The following is a 25,446-nucleotide window of genomic DNA, read 5'->3' on the forward strand; positions in this document are numbered from 1 at the left end:
TAGATCGGCTATTTTTTGGCTAAAGTTCTCAGAATATATTATGGACACTAGGGTTCAAGTGTTTAATATAAAAAAGGAGAAAAAAGTTTCTATCACTCAAAGATTTGGAGGACCCCCTGTAGTAACTCTGAGGACCCCCTAGGGGTCCCGGACCCCCTGTTGAAGACCTTTGCACTAGATTTCACGATGTGGCATGGAACGCGACTTAATGCTCGCACTCTCGAGCGCGCGTGAGACACGAGAATGAGAGTTGCGTTGTATGCGGTGTTGGTAAAACAAATTTGCACGCAGTGAAGAAACAGCTGCACGCTAGATTTCAACTACATTCCCAGGTGCACATGAGAATCAAAAGCATACATGATGTGGACGTTGGTTTGTTATTTAATTCATCCAGCATAATTTTTATACCCTTTTCCCCAAATATATACAAACAAAAATGTATAATACAAAGAAGGAATGAAAAGGGGGGGAAATAAAGAAAGTAAAAAAAGAATGTACTGTTTACTGAGACCCGTTTACTCTGCAGTTTCTTTGAAATTCATCTCCGCGGATGTGGACGTCTTAAAAATAAGAGGATGAAAAAAGGGAACGTTCCTCAAAGAGGCTTGAACACGTGTTGGTACTTCAACAAACATCTCATGTCATTTTACATGCCGTACGTCGATGTGCAGCATTTAAGCATTACCCCAGAGGCTTGGGCTCTCCGGCAGAATTGTTTGGATACGACGCTTGTATATACACACATGTATCTCATATGAACTTTATGTATGTAAATCCTTCAGCTTTGTAAATATATATATGTGTGGTGGGCTATATTCCTGTCAAGAAACTGCTTGGACTGATCCTAATTCCTCCACCAGGGGGATTAGAGTGTGTGGAGGTATGTTCTTGTTCCCGGCATGTAATTGTCTTTGACATATCCAACACCTGGCTATCGCATTTGGACGTTCACACACATACACAGAGAGGCACACACACACACACACACACACACACACACACACACACACACACACACACACACACACACACACACACACACACACACACACACACACACACACACACACACACACACACATGCAGCCTCTGTCCAAACAGACTCCACGTGCACACCCGGGCTATTCTTATCGGTGTAAAAACAGTACATGGATTGGAGCCTATCTCGCCTGCGCCGCTAACGCTCCACGCCTGTCTCTCTCTCTCTCTCTCTCTCTCTCTCTCTCTCTCTCTCTCTCTCTCTCTCTCTCTCTCCCCCCGTCAGTTTCCTGGTTCATGCTCTGTCGTGTGGTGGCGTTGGGTGCCCGAAATAGCAGATCTACAAGCTCACAACGCGTCACATCGTGACGCGGTGTGAGCTTGTACATCGGCTGTAACTGTCTCTAAACTGTCTTATCTGTATGCAGGTCTTTCTCGGTCAGCGACCAGACATGTCATGACAGACAACTGTCTTTCTGTCTGTCTGTCTGTCTGTCTGTCTGTCTGTTGTCAGACAGTAGATAAAAGCCAGGCCTGCAGACTTCAATACAATACGATAGCAAGAGGGACAGTACACTGTCTGGTAGACACACACAGAGGCAGGGGAGATATTGTGTCCGTGTGCGTGTGCACAAGCTTTGGGCAGGTCTGTTTTCCCACCTCATTGCCCCCCCCCCCCCCCCCCCCTTCTCTCTCTCCCTCTCTGCTTCTACTTCTTTGTATGACAATCTCCCATTAGCAGGCTGACCACACAGCACTGACTGACAATATTTATACTGTATTTCACGAAGCGGAGAGACTGAACAGGCGAGGGAGAAAGATAGAGACAGACAGACAGACAGACACACAGAGAGAGAGAGAGAAGACAAAGAGAAAAACACAGAGTGAGAAAGAGAGAAAGAGAGAAGGGAATGAACACAGAATACGCATAACGTCGATGTCGGGTGGAAACCTCGCAAGTTTCAAATGTGTATGTTCTTTCGCAAAGTAAATAAGCCCTGCTTCATCGTACAAGGCCGTCGCACAGAAGTAGTGAAAACAGCCGATCTACAAGCACACAACGCCTCGCACCTCGCAAATGAAAAATGCATGAAAAATGCAAAACGAACGGTTTGGACATACAAAGGTTTTCACCCGACAACGACGATAAGCACAAACAAACCGGGGAGAAAGACAACCAAAAAACCTAAGAGAAAATATTCCTCTCCACAACTCCCCCCTCCCCCCCCCCCCCCCTCTCTCTCTCTCTCTCTCTCTCTCTCTCTGTTATTTCCCAGACCTGAATTTTGTTGCGTTCAGGCTTACATCTGTTCGCCCAGATTGCGCCGGGGCTGTTTCTTGACAGCTAGTGAATCCTCCCGAGTCTGCAGCTCTCTCTCTCTCTCTCTCTCTCTCTCTCTCTCTCTCTCTCTCTCTCTCTCTCGCCGGCACACAACTAGCTAATTAACAGTGTCACTCTTTCCAACTGGATGGAGGGGAAGAGAGAGAGATGGAGAGAAAGAGAGAGAGAGAGAGAGAGAGAGAGAGAGAGAGAGGGATGCGAGCCAAGAGGACAAGACAGGAGGAGCGTATAGCGCGGGGCGAGACGGCGAGAAAAACAAACACCGTGAGGCTAAAAGGAGGCTATGCTCTGTGTGGCTCATTAAAAAATTATAACAATCCTTCCCACCTTCAATCGGTCTTCCCCCTATTCCCCGGATCGTTACGCTATAGCGATGAATTTGACATACCGTTCTCCCACTGATGAAGCTCGCCGCATGAGCTAAAGACAGATTTGAGCACAAGTTGCACCGATATCAGATCCACAAGCTTGTGGATCTGCTATTTTAGCGCGCGATGCCGCCCGCAGTGAAGTACATCAAGGCCTCGCGCGTCGACTCGACACGCAACACATCTGTGCTACTGCGAATGCGAGAGATTTTTTTCTTTTTTGATGTACGAGAGCTTTGATTCGAGGTGTCTCGTTTCGTGGAATCGTATCTTCAGCTGTAAATAAAGGTCCCGGGGCTGTGAAAATGGCTCGTTGTGTTGAACCCCACGAGGTGAGGTTGGTAACATCTCTCGAGGTGCGATCGTGGCGTTTCATTTCTGTTTGATACTGTTTTTTTGTTTTCTGCACAGGTTTCTCCACCGTGGCGGTTTGTTCAAATAGGAAATCGTGTGATTTTGTTATTTCTTTGTTAGTTCTTTACATGAACAACTTTAGTCAGACGCATTATTAGCTAGGTTTCATGTCATTCCCATAGTGCATTAATCAAGAGAACTTATGACACATTGTAGGCTACATGTACACTGTAGATGTCTAAAGGACTGGCAGAGGTGTTTGAAAATGTTTTTTTTTTTCTTAATGCCATTCTAGTAGATATATTTTTGCTATATGTGTTTTACTTTATAAAGCCATTTTGCAATAATTGCCGTCCATGGCATGCATGGGAAAGTTTGGGAACCCAATAAATGGGCGACTATAGATGGGCACTACCGTGATTTGCAAAACTGAAGATAGTAAGTGTGTATATCTTTTCCATAGACAGACTGTCTATTTCACTAGACTCAGTAGTGCAGGGGTAGGGTAGGCAGCGCGGTGGCAACATTGGCATAGGATAGGATCACTGGCATAACAGTGGGAGAGAGAGTATTTCTTTTCAAATACAATTATGTAAAAGAAATTAAGTCCCCTCACATCTGTGTGCAAATTTCATCCTGCATAATTCTACATTCATTGAAACTCTGATCTCTGACTGTGGGGAGGGGGAGATATGTGGGGTTATTGCTGAGTCTAATGATCATTACATCTCGATGTGAAAGGAAAATATTTCAAAAATAAAGGTTGTTGTGTATGTGTATGGACAATCAAGATCTGTTGGAAATATAACCCCAACCCTATGCGTCACAGCACCCTATGGGTGACCACGGCACCCACTTTGAGAAATCCTGCTGTAAGCCAGTGGTTCTCGTTCCGTATATTTTCACAATATAACCGTGTTATACAAAATGTAATGCCACAACTCTTAGTGCTCGTATATATTTGTGTAACACTTCTACATGTAACATTCATGCTTTGAATAAAATAAAAAAGTTGATGCAAAAAAAGAAAAACTCTTAGTGCTCGTCCCCCTGTTAAAATATGATTATCTTGGGGGTCGCGGCCTGAAAAGGTTGAGAACCAGGTTGAGAAAATAGTCTACTTGCCAGCCCATAGAGCCCCATTGTGAACCCGGACATATTTTGCATAATCCCCTATAATAATGGATAATATGTCAAAAACTGATTGGCCGATTTGAACAATATTGGAGTGGTTTTGGGGGTTATTGAGGATGCTGAATCCATTTCTGACATTTTCTAAATTCAAAATGGCCGTTTTAAACCGGAAATGGCCATATACCAACTTAAAGTGGGATGATTTTGATACTTTTTTGATACTTTATATGGCAATTTCCGGTTTAAAACGGCCATTTTGAATTTAGAAAATGTCAGAAATGGATTCAGCATCCTCAATAACCCCCAAAACCACTCCAATATTGTTCAAACCGGCCAATCAGTTTTTGATATATTATCCATTACTATAGGGGATTATGGGAAATAAAGCGACTTGTGCAAATTATGAAAATAGCTCAACATATGCAAGTTAGCATCCGGAAGTTTCTACATGATGGGGACCCTTACTCAACATTTCTAACATAAAACCTTGGTGTACTCAATATGCCAGGGTTCAGATTCTGGCAAGTGGACTAAAAGGTTAAGCGACTCACCACCAGCCCCAGCACCAGCGTGCGGACGCGCTCGCCGATCTCGGGCGAGATGTCGTTGCCAAACTGCTGCAGCGTGGTGAGGAAGCGCTTGAGCTTGCTGAGCTGCCGGGCGCCGCAGGCGGGCGGAAGCTGCTGATTGGCCAGGGAGGACGAGGAGGAGGAGCTAGGGCCGTTGCTGTAGCCGTTGGGCGGGGAGGGGGCGCCGTTGAGCGCCGTGGGCGAGTGACTACTGCCGTTGGTCACTGGAAGAGAGAGAGAGAGAGGGAGGGGGATTTGAGAAAGGTATATAGGAACCAGAGTTCGGTACGTAAAAAACCTTAATAATCACTTATCTCCATATTTGAACACAGTTAGTGCCGCTCCCAACTAAAGTCGGGATATCAAATCCGACCGTCGAGTATTTTATCATAAAAAGAGTTTAAATAATTTGTTTTCCTGTTCTTTTTTTCACCTAACATCACCATTGGATCCTATTGTTTAGTATTACAATGCCATTGGCCAGGATATTTGCATATAAATACAGCCCCACAGAGGCTGACATAACATTGACACAACTTCAAGATCTCTGGAGTCCAGAGTCTGGACGAACAACATCTCACTTTTTCACTGAAGCAATTCCTCATAAGTAAAATGCCTGTAATATTTGTTTTGGTGATCATTAGAATGTCTGTACATGTACATATGTTATTAGTGTGAAAGATATCCCCCAAATGTAAATTAGAGCATGATTTATAATTATTGCTTTTTGGCTATAAAACCTTACAAAAACATTAAGTCGGCATATAACGTTTCCTATTGTAAACCATAGCGTGTAGTCTGCGGCACCCGGCAGCACTGATGCAAAAACTCAAATTCCCATAATCCTTTTCGGAAATGAAAACTGTTTACTCCAATGGATTGCTGTGAAGGAAAATGGATTTATCTCGTAATCTATCTCCAGATCGTGTTCTTGTTTAGAACAAACCCTTTAACGCCCTACACTTGATCGTTCAACACCGTGTCACGCAAAAGTATCAACAGTAGCAGATCCACAAACTTGTAGATCTGCTATTTTTGAATCCTGAAAAGTAAAAGCTTTGACAGAGACGATATACTTCTTTGTGTGACAATTGCCCTCCAAAAAATAGCTGATCAAATCTGTGCTGACAAATCTCCTAGAACATTGAATGTGTATGACAAAGTTGGACAACTTTGTTTTATTAAATTGTGATAATTATCATCAACCATAAATATCAACCCTATCAGAAACCAAACATAAATGCATGTGTTTCATACAGTGTGACCAAAAACAGGGATAAAACACATCCCCACCGGACATCAAACCGAAAGTCCAGACACACCACCTCCACCCCCAGGAAGGGAAAACGAACCCTGGAAGCAACAATGCTTCATGTGTAAAAACTCCCAGTGTGCTTTGCTGTCGGAATCCATATGGGTTTAAAACACCCTGGAAATCTGTACACTGAGATTCCGGCGGAATTTCAATTCCAAAAACGCTTGACATTTCAAGGCCCCCCGATCGAAACCTTCCAAACGCCTGACATCACTGCCGTGTGCAGCAGCACATGCGTGTAAACGTCCATGTTCTCTCTGGTGATATTATTGCCATTGGCAGCCGCGCGCGTTCTTTTCTTTTTTTGTTCCGCTGTAAATGCATACATGACTTGGCTTTAAAAAGCGACAAGCCCATCAGCGGCACGCTACGACGTCGGTATACACATTCTTGGAAAGCGGGGCTCCGCTCGTTCGGGCCGATTTGCCTTCCGAAAAATGAGCGGTTTTTGGTTTGCAATGCCCGGACATTTGTTTCCAATTAGGGTTGTGAACCCCCCCTTTCATCCCCTGCATAAAAAAATACACATTTCACATGACTCTACCCTGTGCGCCCCTTATTCCCTCTAACTCCTTCTCTGCAGTCTAAACAAGAGGGGACGGGGGCGACCCCCCGCTGTGACCGTGGATATTGGGGGTGGGGGCTCGAGCGGTGTACACACGGCGGCACGAAACCCCTTTCTTTTCTTCCTCTCTCTCTCTCTCTCTCTTCTCTCTCGCTAACAAGATTAGGTTCTGATTCACAAAACCGCTCACTCCCTCTCTGGCCCGCGTCCAAAACCACCGGCGTAACGAGAGAGAGAGACAGAGAGAGACAGAGAGAGAGAGAGAGAGAGAGGAAAGATACATCTACTTGAGCTACATCTGCTGACAATTACGTCGCAAAGGAGGGGGGGGGGGCTGGGGGGGGGGGGGCAGTCGGAATCAAAGCGCAGTGCTTTGTTAAAACCTTCGGCGGGCGTAATGAGAGAGCAAGAGAGAGCGAGGGAGAGGGAGACAGAGAGAGGCGGCCCTTCCTCCGTCGTCGCACGGGAGCTGCTGCCGACGTTAATTGGCAAAGTCATCGTCCTTGTTTCTAACGGGGGGAGAAGGAGAAGGAGAGAGAGGCAGGGAGACGGAAGGTAAACGAGAGGGGTGAAACGGAGGTAGAGGACGGGGAAGGGGGAGCGAAGAGGAGTTTGATCTCAGCTTCAATCACCAGAGCTGAAGTCTGGGTCAAACCGTCGGAACGAATTGAACCGCGTCTGAAGCTTACATCCTTCTGTTATTGTTTCACATCTTTCACATGCTATTTGTTTTTTTGGGGAGCGGAGTCCCTCAGGGCTTTATACTAGTGACCTTTCTATTTTCTGCAAAAAGAAATGTTTTCCTCGAATACGGATGCTGGGGTTTAAGTGGTTAAGTATGAAACCGAGTGAATGCTAGGACAGTGATTCTCAGTGATTCTCATTCCCTCTGCCCACTAAGCACGCCGTCTAAAAGTGGTCTAATAGTGGTATAGATTTGAAAGTTTTTTAGTTGTCTAAACTTAGACTAGACGACTAATAGACTTCTAATAGTCGTCTAAATATAGACCGTCTACATTTAGACGACTATTAGAAGTCTATTAGTCGTCTAGTCTAAGTTTAGACAACTAAAACACTTTCAAATCTATACCCCTATTAGACCACTTTTAGACGGCATGCTTAGTGGGTGGGAACCCACATTCACACTGTAAAATTCTCAGTGTTCATTTGACTTAACCCTGCAAGACCCAAATTAATTTCCACTGGCCAATTAAAAAAAAAATCAGATGGTGTTGTAGCAGTCCTAAACACAGGAAATGTAATGTTAAAAAATTAATAATGTTTTTGTAAGGTTTTATAGCCATAAATCATAAATCATAAATCATGGGGGATATTTTTTCACAATAATAACACATGTACGTGTTCTAGACATTCTAATGATCACGAAAAAAAATATTACAGGCATTTTACTTCTGTTTTTGTGAGGAATAGCTTCAGTTAAAAAGTGAGATGTTGTTCGTCAAGACGCTGGAATTTCAACTTCTCTGGGAGGTGTGAATGTCAGCCTCTGTGGGGGGTATTTATATGCAAATATCGTGGCCAATGGCATTGTAATACTAAACAATACGATTTAATGGTGATGTTAATGTGAAAAAAGAACAGGAAAACTAATTATAACATTTTTTTTAAAATGATTTAACATTTTTTGCCAAAAAGCAACGCTGGGCCTTGCAGGGTTAAATGATGTACAAATGGAACCAAACATGGAAGAAGTTGGGTCTCTTCTCACTTCGTACGTACTGTATGTACATCTCAGCCTGTGAAGGCGACGAGAATAGCGTTTGGCAGAAATGTCCTCTTGGATTCGAGGATGAACTGATTAGAAGTATGCATGGTCAAAGGTCACTGTGACCTCATAAAGAATGTTAATTCATAGGCTATTTGCACAGCAGGCTATACAGGTACAGTATATGTCACATCTGTACATGCGGACGGACGGCTTAAATACAAAACGGCCATCCTACAGCATTGGCCGTCCACCAAGGTGGATGTCAGTGTGGATGGAGGGTGCGTCAGGTGTGGGTGTGTGCTGTGTGGGTGGAGCAGGCCGGGGGTGCTGCTACTCACGTGTGGTGGGAGTGTAGGAGGTGTTGCGCGGCGCTCCCTGCGTGCTGGGTGGGGGCGGCATGGTGGGAGGGGTCAACCTGGACTGTGCCTTGACGTCCGCAGGTGAGTCGGGCATGGTGGAACGCTTCCCAGTGCGATCTGCCAGCAGAGGAAACAGAACACCTATTAATACATCTCCAAAAACAATATTGTTGTTGCATGTCCAAAACCGTTTGTTTTGTATTTATCATTTTCTGCCCGACAGTGACAAAATGGAACCAATTGGATCCTTGTAGGTTCATTTGGTTCCACTGGTACACTCTCAGAGTAAAGAGTCTGTACACACCGGAAGCGTTTATTTGATGCATTAATTTAACATCGAAAAGGAGTCATAAAAGGAGTCAATGAGATTTTAACGCATGCGACAAGACACACGAATCGAACTGGGTTCAATCGGGGGGGAAAAAAAACGCACTGCCGCAGCCACCTGCCGCATGGCAAATTCGGAGCCGGTGTGCATGAGGTCATAGTGTTGTGAGGCCTTTTTTTAGCCCAAGGAATGTTTTTTTGTGCAAAATGATGCTTCAAAATCATAAAAAATCCTAGTTTGACCCCTCACATGCTACTTAAAGCATATTTATTTTGGTGTGTTTTATCCTGTATAGTTAAGTTAATGGGACGCAACTTTCAGCAGCTGTCAAGGATTCTCCTAGGGAAACTGAACACTCTTCATGAGATGTGTTACTAGACACCTTTACAAACACATTGGTGAAGAATTCTTTTGGTAAGGAATTTATTCCAGGATATGACACTATATCTGAAGATATCCCCCGACTAAGTGTCATTGGTAACTCATGTGAAGGAAGTGAGGAAGCAGCCCAATGTCTTTCCTACAGTACAGTATGGCTACTGTGCATAGATACAGCATGGGTGCGAGCACGACTCCAACTCATTTCAACATTGCTTAACTTCTTACCGGGTGCACGGTCGGGAAACGTATCTATACAAGAAATCTCAAAGAGAACACCAGCACTCACGGACAAGTCCATTTAAGGCACTTTTTATTTTAAGTTTAGGTCTACTGTGCATAGAGCCTATTGCGTCGCTTTTGGTATAGTTTATTTGCGTCGCTCCTGGTGAATAATGACCTTTGCAGATGCAAAAGAGTCCATTTGGACCACGGGTCCCCGGACCCTGACGCTGAGAGCCAGTGACGTACCACCACGTCGACGGCAACAGTCGGCAACGACGAACGGCAAAAGTCAATGCATGCGTTGATTAGCTATAAGCCAGCTCCAGGGGAGCCGAAGAAGGAGACAGACATTACGGTGGAAAAAGATGCAGCTTGCCACATCATATGTCTGAGTGTCACCGACGCATATGTTCAGACTGTCAAATGAGAGATGAGACCGAGAGACTGAGAGAGAGAGCGAGAAAGAGAGAGAGAGAGCGAGAGAGAGAGAGAGAGGAGGAGAGAGAGAGAGAGAGAGAGAGAGAGAGAGGGAGAGTAAATCCTCAGTGACTGTGAGTGCTCATTTCACCACCATCTGTGCCATTCTGCAAACCCACCGACTGGCACGTGCGCGTGCGCGCACACACACACACACGTACACACACACACACACATGCGCGCGAGCGCACACGTAAACACTGTACACATGCGCAAACGCTAACACACATGCATTGTCCCTTGACGCCTGTGTCCCTTGGTTCCACGTTCACATCTGTTCATGAAGCGACCAGACAAAAAACGAATGGTGAGGGAACTCGGTTGAGCCACAAGATACAACCCTGTCCCCCTACAGTACCTACACACACACACACACACACACACACACACACACACACACACACACATGGGCACTAGGGCATTAACGACTTGTGATTTTTGCAAGTCGACTCGACAAGTTGAGTTGAAGTCGACTTTATCGTTTGATGACGTCACATCACACATGACCCCCCAATTATGTTGGGGGGTCCCCAGATGATTAACTTAATGTGCAACATTGTTTTCTCACTCAACTGTAAACAAACCAACATAACGTATATAGAGCATCGCAGTGCGGTGTCGGAAGTAAACAACCCATTCATTTTCACGATAGCGTTTTTCATTATCAGCCACAAAGTCGTAGCAATTCAATGTACACTTACCACTAGGCTGGTGGTTGTAAAATGGTTCTATATGCTCCTGTAGAACCCCCGAGTATGTATGCAATCACTCTAGTTTTAGTAAAAACACGTTTTAATCAAGATCACAAGGAGAAGAACTGCATTTCCCATACTGCTAAACATGTACATCCGGTGAAATCGACGTCTGTGATTGGTCTAGCTTCTTCTTCTTTCATGTATCTTGCAGTTACCGCGGAAGTAGCTACTGTCCCCTGTCTTCCCGGCGGATTATTGCACGTCAGCAGAACTCCGTGAGCGATCGTCTTTCTTTTACAAATATGATGCACTATGTTAAGGATGACGATAAGAGCGTCCACAGAGATGACAATCACTACATTTCAGGCCATATAATCCAGTATCTGGCTTAAAGTCCTGTTCGCAATTTGGTGTTAGGGGAGTTTCTCACCTGAACTGAGTCAGTGGGTCCCTAGACATGAAAAATCACAGAGGTGCTCGTCCGCCATAGTGCCAGGAATGGCGCAATGGCCAAATCAAATATGGCTGCCATCGGCTATGATGAAAATCCAACTTTTCTGTTTCTGGGTATATATGCACATGTAATACCTCTATTTGGACTAATTGTGGTGTGGGGAATTCATTTCTGATATTGTTTTGACCATTTTGGGCGATTTGGACCTCAAAAGGTCATGGTCAGGGTCATTTTGCTATTCAGAAGACCGCAGGCCATAACTTGGCCATTGTTAGGAGTAAAAACAGGTGCAGTAGGTCTAAATCAACTAATGCTGACATGTATAATTCATTTCTGACATTGTTTTGACCATTAAGGATCATCTTGTCTTTGAAATATCAATGTCAATGCCATTTTCTAAAAACAATTTTGTTCATTACTTGCACTTTTATAGTATTTTTTGTAAGTTTGTTACTATTTTATAGTAAGTTTGTTTTGTTTATAACAAAAGACATACTAGTGGGAAATACAACAAGTAAACATCCACATTTAACTTTAAAGGGGGGTTTTAAATGGGTGTTTAAATGAGCAAATAAGACTATTTACGAATAAAAGTGACAAATAAAATCACACAACAAAAGCACACACAAAATTAAATAACAATTTCCCTCAAAGTGCACCATATTGGGATTGTGTGCATCCAAGTTAGTATGATGTGTTTTTACAGGATGTATTCAGCAAGGCAGCCATATCCTCGAGAGTCGAAGTGTTCCTTGCATCCGTCCATGTTCCATTGGTTCTAGTCTTTCCTCAGGTTCCTTGGCTGTTGCAAGCAGGTGGCAAGACATGCACTAGAAAGGTGCCTTGTTGGTCTCAGGCAGCAGTTGTACTTCTCTGCTACCAATGCTGTCTTGTTCTGTCAAGGTCTTTGCCTCTCCAAAGTTTGTTAGATATTGTATTCGGTCAGAAGCCATAGCTGCATGCTTAGTCCCCACCTGGCCCATGCAGTCATCTCCAGTTTCCAAGGCATATGTCCCCTGATCACTGTCTTGGCTAGTGGTGCTCCAAGATGTGAGACTGCTTGATGCTGTAGAAGCATGTGCCGCTAGTGCACACCTAGTGCCATACTGCTACCAGATCTACTTAATCCCCAGTGCTTGGAAGTATCACTACGACAACTCTCTGGGGTCCACTCATAATCCTGGCGACCCATTATTCCCTCCATTAGGTTAGGGTTATGGGTAGGTTTAGTTATAATAGGGCCAGTTGACTCCACATGTACCAGCAGCTTGGTGACAGCCTCCTCAATCTAGTTCAATCTTTGGGATCTCTTCACCTCCAGCCCATTTTGCAGGGAGCCACTCATCATCATCAGAGATAACAGAGTCGATAGACGCACCCATCCCTCATCAACTTTACAAATTCTGGGTGTCTGAGGAGAACAAACAGCTCTCCAGCTGTGTGTTCAGAATATGGTGTCCATTCAAGCTTGTGGCGATGTAGGTAGAACGGCTGCCTTGGAATCTGAAGGTTCCAGGGTCGATTTATGTCTCCTCCTGCTTATTTGTCGAAGTGTCCTTAAGCAAGACACTGAACCCCTAACTGCTCCCGATGAGCACCTTGCATGGTTTCTTGGTGTGAATGTATGTGTGAATGTGTGTGTTAATGGGTGAATGTGAAATACATTGTACAGCGCTTTGGAGAAGAGCGTTATATACTGTAAATGCAGTCCATTTACCATTATCAGCTCTGTTGTCTCTGTTGATGATGTCGCTAGTGGAGAAGAGATCCCAGACATCTTGAATAGGATTGAGGAGGCTGACACCTGGTGCATGTACAGCCTCCATTATAACTAAGCCTATCCCTAACCTTCACTAACCTAATGGTCAGAATAATGGGATGTCGGAACTATGAGCGGACCCCAGAGAGTTGTTGTCTCCTTCACATTACTGCTATACTACACCCCATATTTCCAAGCACTGGGGATGAAGGAGATCTGGCAGCAGTATGGCACTGGCGAGACTCACTTGCACTGCATCAAGCAGTCTCATCTTGGAGCACCACTAGCCAAGACAGTGATCAAGGCACATATGCCTTGGAGACAGGAGATGACTGCATGGGCCAGGTGAGGATTAAACATGTAGTTATGGCTTCTGACCGAGTACAATGTCTAACAAACTTTGGAGAGGCAAAGACCTTGACAGAACAAGACACAGTATTGGTAGCAGAGAAGTACAACTGCTGAGACCAACAAGGCACCTTTCTAGCGCATTTCTTGCCACCTGCTTGAACAGCCAAGGAACCTGAGGAAAGACTAGAACCAATGGAACATGGAACAGGGCATGACATAAAGGCTTGTCCTGTTGTCCGGGACAAGTGCCCATACTATGGAGTGGAGGGAGCAAGGGGGGTCATTAGCCGTCCTTTTGTTATTATTTCAATGTATGAAATTTTTATCCGGACAAGTGACTTTTGTCTCCGGACAAGTGAATGGGAAATATACTTGTCCAAAGGACAACTGCCTCAAAAAGTCAATGTCAAGCTCTGATGGATGGAAGGAGCACTTTGACTTTAGTACACTCCTGCCATGTCTGAAGCAAGACACTCGACACTGATGGAGTTCTGTGCATCATATTTTGCCATGGAACAATGCCAAATCCATCCTGTAAAAACACCTCATACTAACTTGCATGCACACAATCCCAATATGGTGCACTTTGAGGGAAATTGTTATTTAATTTTGTGTGTGATTTTGTTGTGTAATTTTATTTGTCTTATTTGCTCATTTAAACACCCATTTTAAACCCCAATTTAAAGTTAAATGTGGATGCTTACTTGTTGTATTTCTCACTAGTATGTCTTTTGTTATAAACAAAACAAACTTACTATAAAATAGTAACAAACTTACACAAACTACTATAAAAGTGCAAGTAATGAACAAAATCGTTTTTGAAAATTGGCATTGACATTGATATTTCAAAGACAAGATGATCCTTAATGGTCAAAACAATGTCAGAAATGAATTATACATGTCAGTTAGTTGATTTAGACCTACTGCACCTGTTTTTACTCCTAACAATGGCCAAGTTATGGCCCACGGTCTTCGGAATAGCAAAATGACCTTGACCATGACTTTTTGAGGTCCAAATCACCCAAAATGGTCGAAACAATATCAGAAATGAATTCCCCACACCACAATTAGTCCAAATAGAGGTATTACATGTGCATATACACCCAGAAACAGAAAAGTTGGATTTTCATCATAGCCGATGGCAGCCATATTTGATTTGGCCATTGCGCCATTCCTGGCACTATGGCGGACGAGCACCTCGGTGATTTTTCATGTCTAGGGACCCACTGACTCAGTTCAGGTGAGAAACTCCCCTAACACCAAATTGCGAACAGGACTTTAAGCCAGATACTGTATTAATATGCTGGCCTGGATAACTAAACTGAGCGTGATTTAAGGGCTTTATTTCAGGAAACAACAACAACATTCGCAATGCATTCTGGGAGTGTAGTTTCCGCAATTTTAAAAATAATGATGTACACAGTCTTGTACCCTGCCCTTTTTTCAGCTTTCTAATTAATCTTTGCATTCAAAAAAATGTGAATATTGACATGATCCCTCTCCAGCCGAGGTGGCTTTGTCCAAGGCTTAAAAACGTTTAAATAAATACGTTTATGAAATGTCTATGGAAGAAATGAATGCGGAAAACGCTTCCGACACCAGAGTGAGGACGGGGTGGAGCTTCAACTGCGATGCTCTATATAGACGGTATCTTCACATTTCTAAAGTGCCAATTTAAGGACTTTTTAATACCTCTAAAATGACAAATTATACTTTGTCCAAATTATCAAATATTAGAGGCAGAAATTGTGAAAATAGCCGATCTACATACTCACATCGCGTTGTGAGCATGTAGATCTGCTATTTTCACAATAATAGAACCATGTTATACCAAATGTAATGTAGCACTGTAATATTGGATCATTCCGTCCTTGACAATAAGCAATCCTACTGTTTGAATGCTGTACAGACGCACACATGGAGCAAAGATAATGATAGAAAAAAATACAAAGGATTTTTCTTTTCAACTTCGACTTTCGACTTTCTCTGGTGAGAGTCGACTTGTGTAATGAAGTCGACTCAATCGACTTGTCGACTTTTTCGTTAATGCCCTAGTGTGCACACACACACACACCACACCAGTGTTCGAGTTATACTCCCAGAGCTATTCGGCGCGGCCAAAATCGGGTATTTCGCGGGTATAAAGTCGGCTAAAACGTGGACTTTCCTATATTAAATCATATTAAATCGGGTATTTTTTGGGTATAAAGTCGGCTAAAACTGGTATTTTCCTATATTAAATCATATTTTTCCTTTCACAATATTAATTCGGGTGTCTTTGGGGCTTCACATTGGCTATGTTGACAACTCCAGGCAGTCTTTTCTGTTCATATTAACTCACCATTATTGCTCAGCCTCCAGTTCCCAATTCCTCCATCTGAGCTCTGAGCCATCCAGCCAAAAGTTCCCGTTCTGGTAGCATAAAGTCGGCTAAAATGGGTATTTTTCTTTCTCAAAACAAGGCAGGTCGGGTTCATATTTATTTACTAAAAAAAACAATGTCACGGGCACAGGCTACAGTCTTGCTCACAAGACAGCGTTGTTTGGTTGTTTGTTGCTGTCCGCCTTCCTTTGCCGTCCGGGCCGTGGCTAGAACAAACACTCGATGCAGTGGTTCCTAGCTTACCCTGCCCATGCCCAGGCCATGGGGGAAAGGTTGGAAGTAGGAACCATTGCAGCGAGTGTGTTATAACCCGGACGGTAAAGGAAGACTCACACCCCACATTAAATGCGCCTGATTTATAATAATAAAATTAATAGTAGGATTAAACGGTGTGATGTCATTGTTCAGTCTTACTTTTAAGTTTTAAGTTTAATCAATATTTGTTCCTTTTCTCACTCACCTCCAATATGAATGTAATGCCATGATATTTACTTCTTTGTATCTGATCAAATACAATCTTCTTCTACCCCACATGGGTTAGTAGCAGTAGAGCGAGAGAGCGATCATGGGCGAGCAGGGCGACACATGGTGGTTTAGAGGTGAAATGCAGCCATTTTCACAGAACTTAATTAATAACTGTATTTTTGCTAAACTGAAAACATGTTTATTTAGTATATATAGTTAACATAAATAATATAAATTCTTCCAATGGAACATAAAAAAAAAAAAAAAAAAAAAAAAAAAACGAAAAAACACACTTAGAAAAAAAGAGACCCCACGGGGGTTGTTGACTATGGGGTCCCAGACTTTAACTATGGGGGCTAAGCCCCCATTGGCCCCCACATAACTCGAACCCTGCACCACACTTTTGATCACATCAACATTTTAAGTGTGCTGGTGGGTCATGGGCTTATACGGCTGAGTAGTAGTCGTACCAGTTTGTTTTGGGAGGTCTGAAGTTGAGTTTTTGGGGACATGGAGATGTTGAGGAACTGAGAGATAGAAGCATGATCAAAATGACATTGAACGTGCTCTCCAGCTGCAGTCTGGAGGGCACGTTTGTCGACAGGAGAGGAAAATCCTGCCCTGTTCTTTGATTGACTCTCTTGTTCACTTTTTGATGGAACTGTTTCACCTGGGGGTTTAATTTGTTGTCAATAATAAGGCCCAAACAGGTCTTCTTAGCTTGAGATGACTATATCGTCAATTCTGACCTTGAACTAATTACTAAATCGAGATTCTTCAACAGGGGGTCCGGGACCCCTGGGGGGTCCTCAGAGTTGCTACAGGGGGTCCTCCAAATCTTTGTGTGATAGAAGCTTTTTTTTCTCCTCCATATTCTGAGAACTTTTGATAAAAATAGCCGATCTACAAGCTCACAACGCCTCGCAGTGCGAGGCGTTGTGAGCTTGTAGATCGGCTATCTTCGGCAAAGAGGTTCGGTGTAGAGGAGAAAAAGGAGCAGACTAAGTACAGACTGAAAGGTCAAGTGTATTAAGTATTCACTGTTCAAGTAGTTAAATATCTGAAAACACAAATTGACATGAATCCAACATACACTGATGATTGTGCTGTCAAACAACTAAACTATATGGAATCTATGAACAGGTTGTGGGGGTCTGTGGGAAGCTGTCCCGTTGAAACATTCTCCCCGGGACCCAGAAGGCCTTTCTCTCTCTCTCTCTCTCTCTCTCTCTCTCTCTCTCTCTCTCTCTCTCTCTCTCTCTCTCTCACGTCACACGTCGAGTAGACCGCCATGACCTCGTTGCAGACGAGTGATGTAATGTGCGTGTAAGCTCGGAACATTGGGCGACTGGGGGAGGGGGGGGGGTAGAGGAGGGGGGGGCTTTGAGGTTGGGGTTGGAGGAGGCGGGGGGGTTGGGGGGGGGGGGGTAACGGGAGAGAGAGAGAGAGAGAGCAACAGAAAAGAAAGCAAAGATCTAGAAGCCTCTGCAAACACTCAAGAGTTACGCAATACGGGGGAAGATGCAACAGGGTGATGTAAGCCTGCAGACATCGGGCCCTGTTGTGAGTGAGTGGCAGGTCTTTGGTTTCTCTAAAGCAGGGGGTCTTCAACAGGGGGGTCCGGGACCCCTAGGGCGTCCTCAGAGTTCCTACAGGGTGGGCCGCCAACTATTTGTGATAGGATCATTCTTTTAAATGAAAAACTTGAACCCTCGCATCCCTATTCTGAGAACTTTATCAAAAAATAGCAGATCTACAAACTCTCAACGCCAAATAGTTTTGGTGTAGACGTAAAAAAAAAGCAGAGCAGACCAAGTACATAGTGAAGTTTATTGACAATTTAAGATGTTAAATGTCTGGAAATACACATTAACATCAATCCAACATAGACAGATGACAGTGCTGTCAAACAAGTCTATGAATGTATCAATGAAATCGAAGAAAATCTGCATCACACATTTATACAAAATGTATAGGGGGTCCCTGCTTCATCCCTCTCTCAGCTAAGGGGTCCTTGGCCTGTCAAGGTTGAAGACCCTTTCTCTAAAGGATCGCTCTTTGAGTTTGTGGAGGGAGAGACTCTCAAAGTGTGGTACGGGTACCCGCACAGGTATCTCAAGGGACCGTACTCGGGGCAGTCCCCAGCGAAATGAGGAACAGTTTAAACACTCTAACCACTTAAACCCCATGTGGATGACCGGAGAGGCGGAGACCCTCAGGGCTCTAGTCTATACCAGTGTCTTTTTCCGTCTTCTGTTATTGCAGGGAAAGCCTTTCGCAGAAAATACCCTGTAGATCTGCGATTTTCTGCATAAGCTTTCACCACAATGCGGATGCAAGGGTTCAAGTGATCATGGCAATTAAGGTTTTCGGCTATGCTTCGAGCTCGCAGCCTATATATCGTCTATTTCCGTCCGCTTTTGTGCAATGCTGTCATACCACGATACATTATGAATACTTGGCTAATAATCTATGCCCCAAACTTTTGGAGAGGGCACACAAGTTCACGTAAACATGTCCACATTGCAATCACGCTCGCAGATAGTAGAACCAAAATATACGCCGCTTTGGAGATAGCGATATTGTTTCTTTGCGGAACAATTACCGACGTAATTACAGCTGCCACAAGTGTGCCAGCACATCTGAGAAAGCAATCAAAATGTATATTTCAAATCAGAAAGATGTTAGCAAATAAATATCTGAAGGGGGGGGGGGGGGGGGAACGGGCACTTCTGATGATTAGGGTCGCGGGGCGACCGTACTCTATTCGGCACTGACCCCGCTGAGCTTCAGATCAAAGCGCGGCCGGGGTGAGTGGCTGCTCTGTTATGCTAATCAATGGGATCTTCGATCTTCGAGCTGTCCCTCCGTCTGTCTGTCTGTCTGTCTGTCTGTCTGTCTGTCTGTCTGTCTGTCTGTCCGCCTGGAAATGCACCGGGGACAAAGTGTGGAGTAAACACTGCCACAAGCAGGATCTTCACTTCCTTTAGAAGTTCAATGCGATAGTCTTTCAACAAACATCCCCCTCCCTCCCTCCCTGGCTACTTTAATCGAGTGCTGTTCTTTAGCAGAATTTTGGAGGTACTTTACTTCAGCGTTTCTCAAACTTTTACACTTCAAGGTCTCAAGGTTTTTTTTTTTTTTTTTTTTTTGCTATTTTATGCTTCTACTCGACTCCATATGTTGTACTTTTTTACTCGACTGCATTTGTGGGATACCTTTAGTTAATAGAGATAAAGTATGTAATATAAAATCAACAAATAGAGAATAGATTAACGACACATTAATGAGTTGATCATTACAATTTGAGTTCATACTGTATGTATTACCTTGACATGGGCCATTCCTGAATACAACGTATATTTTATATATATACTTTTGTACTTGTAAGTACATTTTTGAATGACTTTTGGCAGGGTATTTGTCGGTGTTGTGTTTCTACTAAAGTAAAATATCAGAGTACTTCTTCCGATACTTCCCCCTCACCTCAGCTGCTCTCGGTTCCATTAAAACTCTGATATACAAGCTCACACCGCGTTGCTGCCTACCACTATGCGCTGTGAGCTTGTGACTTGGCCATTTTTGCGCCACACCACGCGGCCGTACGAAAAAGTATAAACCGGGCTTTATGGTGCTCTCCAATCCATTAGAACGCTGTACCGCGACGCTTCAAAGAAGTCGTAAAAAGAAAACAGCGAGTGAATATCGAAGCACTCATCTCATCCTCCCGTCATCCATTACACATCTCCGGTACATCAATACAAATTCGAGGGACATCGCCGTCTGTCCGCCCGGGCAGACATTTGGCTCCGGCAGGGCCAGTTAGCAACGGCCGATTATAACAACACGCGTCTAATAAATGGACGACGGACGTGGATTAACGGCCCGTCCCATTAAGTCTACAGACATACGAGGCGACGGGCGCGCACTTTGTTTTCAAGGTTGTTTAAGGATGCCTTGTCGAGGAGGAGGCTTCAAGAGGCTGCTTTGAATCACTAATCTATCCGAGGGCGGAGGAGGGCAGCGCTTGATGTCGCTTAGTCCTCCTTGACAAGGAGGCTTGATTGTGGATTCTGTCTCTGTAGCCCCCCGGACACGCAACCACATTCCAGTGGTACACTCTCAGAGTTAAGTGGGGTCCTTGCAAACAAAACATTTGAGAACCACTAGCGTCGTAGTAAATCAGTGTCATACAAAACACTGAAGAGAACCTGGAGACTTGACATTCAGGAATTGGGTCTTATGTTCAAAATAAGAACATTATAATGGCGTGTAAAAAAGAAATTCTAGAATTAGACACATTTGTCCTGCTGAAAGGGTGACGACAAAGTGGACACATACGAGGGAAGTGCGGCTAGAATGGCATCAATTGCAAGATGTAAGGATTAAATCTAAATGTGTGTGCGCACGTGTGTATATGTGTGTGTGTTACACCTTTTTGTGTGTGCAAATGGATGGCGTGCGGTCAAGCTGTTTCCAATCATGCGCTTCACTTGCGTTATTGTTATCCCTCCACTGGAGTGTCCCAATGACCCTGCGAGGGCCGTCATCGGTCTATCGACTGAAGTGGCGGGGCGGTCGCTCTGTGTGGGTTGCGTTTTTTCGCTCTAGATTCCCGATCGATTTTACGCTCCCCGTTTGTCTCACAGCACTCTCTGTCAGATACTGAAGAAGCTAAATGTGTGTCTGTTATTCACTTACTTACTCGTGGAGTTTTGTTTGCCTATGTGTACGCGCATGTGCACACGTGTGTGTGTGTGTGTGTGTGTGTGTGTGTGTGTGTGTGTGTGTGTGTGTGTGTGTGTGTGTGTGTGTGTGTGTGTGTGTGTGAGAGAGAGAGGGAGAGGGAAAGCTGTGGTGGAAAGTAACTACTGTAAGTAGATTTACTTTTATTCCATTTAATTTATTCATTTCATTTATTTGAACACTTTACTTTGTAGATTTTGATTATTATTACAAAACATAAATTAACCACTTCAGCCCTATATACATTTTGTCCATTTGGAAATAGCAGATCTACAAGCTCACAATGCGTCGCGATGCGACGCGTGAGATTTGAAAACTTGGAAATTCCACATAAGGGTGCCCTCACACCAAAATACTTATGAGAGTGGAATCCGCGTTCCGCCAATGCATTTGAATGAGAGTGAAGCGGTTTCATGCCAGCAGAGGATTTCTGCAAAAAACGCTCCCTTATCATTGAAATGCATTGGCGGAACGCGGATTCCACTCTCATAGGTATTTTGGTGTGAGGGCACCCTAATGAGAACTTTTACTTTTGGTACTTTAAGTACATCTTGATGCCAATACTTTTGTACTTTTCCTCTTGTACATTTTGAATTCCAGACTTTTTACTCTTAATGGAGTACTTCTGCATTGCAGTATTGATACTTTTACTTAGTTACAACATTTGAGTACTTTTTTCCACCTCTGAGGGAAAGAGAGAGAGAGAGAGATTTCCCATCCGAGCGCATATCTGTGCGTTGGCTGCGGTATACGGTGCATGCGTTGCACCCCGGCCTGCGTTGCTTTATCCCTCTTAAGCACCTCGGGAGGGGGGTATAGGCCCCGATGAGTTTCACATGCTCTCTTTCAGGGGTTATGTTTCTCTCATCTCCGCCCGGTAACCCGCCGTCCAATCATAACACTGACCCAGGTGTTAATCCCCAATTATACAAGCCGGTAACCAGACTCAGACTTTCACAGCGCCGTCCCTGCGGGGAATACTCCGATGGATCTTCTACCCAGATTACTGCGTTGTTGTTGTTGTTGTTGTTACCAATTCCAAGTATTTTGCGTGGCACCCTGGTTTCAATGGATTTCATTTTTTATTTTCCTTCCGGAGAGCATTTGGGTGAATAAATACTGAATTTGAGCAGTAGAGCTGTTTAGCCTTGGATTGCTAACTTGGAAAGCATCCCTATAGTTTTCACACATTAGCTGTGTCAACTCACTCGGCCGTGAAAGACTCGGTTAAATAAAACCAAACCAAACCAAACCAAAGAAATATCTTTTCATTTGCGGTGTGTAATTTAAAAAAAGCTGTTAGGGTGCCTCCAAAAAATGCAGTGCTTTTCACTATCAGACCTCACCATTTCCTGCATGGTGCTTAACCACTTTAGCCCTGTTCAGAAATTGCAACCACTTGAACACTTAAAGGAGGACTTCACCACTTTTCAACCTATGTTCATATAATTGGTCCTCACTCAAAAATAGCTTTTTCTTTTTTTTTCTTTTTTTTTTTCCAGAGGAGGGCTGTGGGCAGGTCAGAAACCCATCGTCTTGTGACATCATCGATTGCCAATCCAGCTTATAGAAACTGCAGGCTTTCTATTCCTGAAAAGTTGCAATTTTAAAGTGGAAGCCATTGTTCTCGCGATAATAAAAATCGAAATATTTTTTTCAAAAATATTGATTAATTTATTTTTTGTGGAAAATGATGATGTCTCAAGACGATGGATTCTGAACTTCCCACAGCTCTCCTAGGAGACTTGGACTGAGTAGAAAAAAATTGTGATATTTTATCATGAACATTAGTGAGGACCTATTATATGAAGACAGGTTGAAAAGTGGTGAAGTCCTCCTTTAAGTCCCTATTCTGGGGGCAAACTTTCAGCAAAAACATCGGATCTACAATGTGGCACACAACTTGATGCGTTTTGAGCTTATAGATCGGCTATTGTCTTTTCAGTGTCGAGCCTAACGTAGAGTCCTCAGTCCTGGTGGACAAGGGTCAACAAACATGTTTACAGGTGTCAATAAAATAAAAATATAAAATATAATAAAATACATTTTCATACAAGCTCCTATAGTTTTTTGAAGAAGTGCGGGGCAGGAACATGAATTTCACTTGTTCATTGCCAAGGTGAGCTGTGACTAATTGTTTCATTCACGCCAGCTGCTGGTCTTTAGTGAGGAGCAGAGAGCGAGCCATACGCTTAGAATACAATCAAACCGTCAAAACACGCTGCATGTCTATTCAAAGACACTTTGAGAGAGACTTAACAGAAAGAGTCATGGTGTGTATCGTGGCCTGTCTATACGGCTATGCGACTTTGTAAATGACTTTTAGACTCTTCAGCAGCGTCTGGAGGACTTTATAACTAAACTACAGACGGAGGAGCTGCCCAAGCACTGATTCTCAAACTCCCATTTCACTTCAGTAACCCAGGCTTTTCCTCATTTCTGAATTGAAGTACCTACCGCCTTGAACCGACTATCAACATTTTTGTTCAGAAAACTTCAAGAGGGACGTTCTCAGGGCTCTAGCACTGATAAGGCTCAGAGACAAGATATGCGCACGCACAAACGAACGCGCACACACACACACGCATGCACACACACGCACACAACTTATTTTCCATTCACTTTTCCTCCTCTTAAACCTGGCCAGAGTCAGGGAGGTTTACTATGCTACTTTCAGTTAAACGTCTGCTCCGGCCTATTTATTTTATAAACTCTGGATATAACAGAATAACTGGGTGGAGACGTATAGTCTTACGGCCCGCGCTGCCAGCAAGCATATCCTGTACGCCTGGCTCAAACCCTACCTATGAAAATACTCGGGGTCATTAAGAAAAGACGGGCCGAGTGACATGACTCGGAGGGTAATTCATCATTTTCCAGTCACACAGAACACACAAAGAAACGTACATGCACAGTTTTTTTTAAACGAGCCCAAGTCAAACAGAGGAGTCACCGTATCGCACATGGTTGCACTTATACGTCGGGAGTTTTTCAGCGAAGTCGCCGGCTCACATTTTCCATAATTCTGTATATTGCTTTTTCTAATTGTTCCGGGTTCCACTTGTCCCCGCCGGCGTGATCTATTGATTAGATAAGACCCTCGTCAGAACTTTCAGCCTTTAAGGCTGAACATAGCAGATGTACAAGCTCACAACGTGCTGCAATGCAACATGCCGTGTGCTTGTAGATCGGGTATTTAATCGTTAACCAATAAAATCATTTTTTTTGAACACCTGTAAACATGTTATGTGACAAATTGGAAGTTGAATTGGAGCTGGAGATGAACAGTGGTACAGTGATGGTCGTGACAATGACTCTCAGTCTACAGTACACCTGTATGCTCGACTCCTTTGCACATTCCATTGTGACAGTGACACTGCTGCTATTGTTTAGATATGTATATTATGCACATTACCTCCACATGTTTGCAGGGAACTGCTGCTAACTGATAAGATATCGCACCTGTCTAAGACAAGAACCCTGTATTTGTTCTCACTGCATTGTATTCTATTTCTTCTCTCGCTATATAATACATGCATGCGTTTAGATTGTTGGCAGAATTATGGTGGAGCAATTCCCAAAGACATGTTGTTGCTTGTACTTGTTTAAGTTTAGTGACACAGATGCTCACATTCTAATTCATATTCTAGGGCGTAAAGTTAAAGTCTAGATGTGGCTATACGTGCGAAGGCTGGCACAATGCAAAAATGAGGCGTTAAAAGTGCAAGCACGGTGGGATAATGCTTGAGGATGAGCTCACTCTGTCCGAAGATAATGCATCTGCAAGCAGGTTAATTGAAACGCAAGCTAACGTGTCTGGCACTTGCTAACTCATGCACACACACACACTGCATACAGTGTGGTAATCGTGGTGGTGAGGGTACATGTATCAGACACTATAGGGTGGCCCCTTTTATCTCACACTGTTCTCATGGACAGAGGCACCCCGCATGAGTACAGCGTTGTGTCTGCGCGCGCGCGCGCGTGTGTGTGCGTGCGTGCGTGCGTGTGTGCGGAGGGCGTGCGGAGGGCGTGCGTACGCGCGCATTTATCTGTGTGCGTGTGCATGCTGCGCGCCTCTGCCGGCACGCAACACGCGCTACGTGATTACAGCTTGTCCTTTATGTATGTGTTCCCAATGTCACCGATAACACTTTGTTTCTCTTGCCTGCTCCCCACCCTCTCTCTCTCTCTGTGTGTCTCTCTCTGTCTCTCTCTCTCTCTCTCTCTCTCTCTCTCTCGCTCTCTCTCTCTCTCTCTCTCTCTCTCTCCACCCTGCCACCTTCCTCTCTCGCACCTCTTTCCTTGTTTTATCACTATCTCTGTTTCACAATGTGCCACACGGCGACCGATGATAACCGCCTGTTGACTCTGCGATACAGCCTGGTCTGCTGGGTGCCATCGGGGGGGTGGGGCCTGGTCTGGGTGCCATCAGGGGAGGGGGGTTTGCTTATCTTATCCGGGCCAAACGG

General features: G+C 44.1%; 1 protein-coding gene across 1 annotated transcript in view; it reads right to left on the minus strand.

Annotated features, from left to right (window-relative positions):
* Positions 1-25,446, minus strand: part of runx1t1 (RUNX1 partner transcriptional co-repressor 1) — a gene marked incomplete at its 3' end in the record, with an annotated part of 176,398 nt that overhangs the window by 52,767 nt on the left and 98,185 nt on the right. The window contains exons 2-3 of the mRNA XM_080735339.1: positions 8,693-8,830; positions 4,728-4,969 (exon numbers count right to left, since the gene is read on the minus strand). Of these exons, the coding sequence (XP_080591465.1) occupies positions 4,728-4,969; positions 8,693-8,830 (380 nt within the window). The remainder of the gene's footprint in view (positions 1-4,727; positions 4,970-8,692; positions 8,831-25,446) is intronic.

This window comes from Nannobrachium achirus, assembly GCF_963921795.1.
Source record: "Nannobrachium achirus genome assembly, chromosome: 10".
Classification (NCBI taxonomy): domain Eukaryota; kingdom Metazoa; phylum Chordata; class Actinopteri; order Myctophiformes; family Myctophidae; genus Nannobrachium; species Nannobrachium achirus.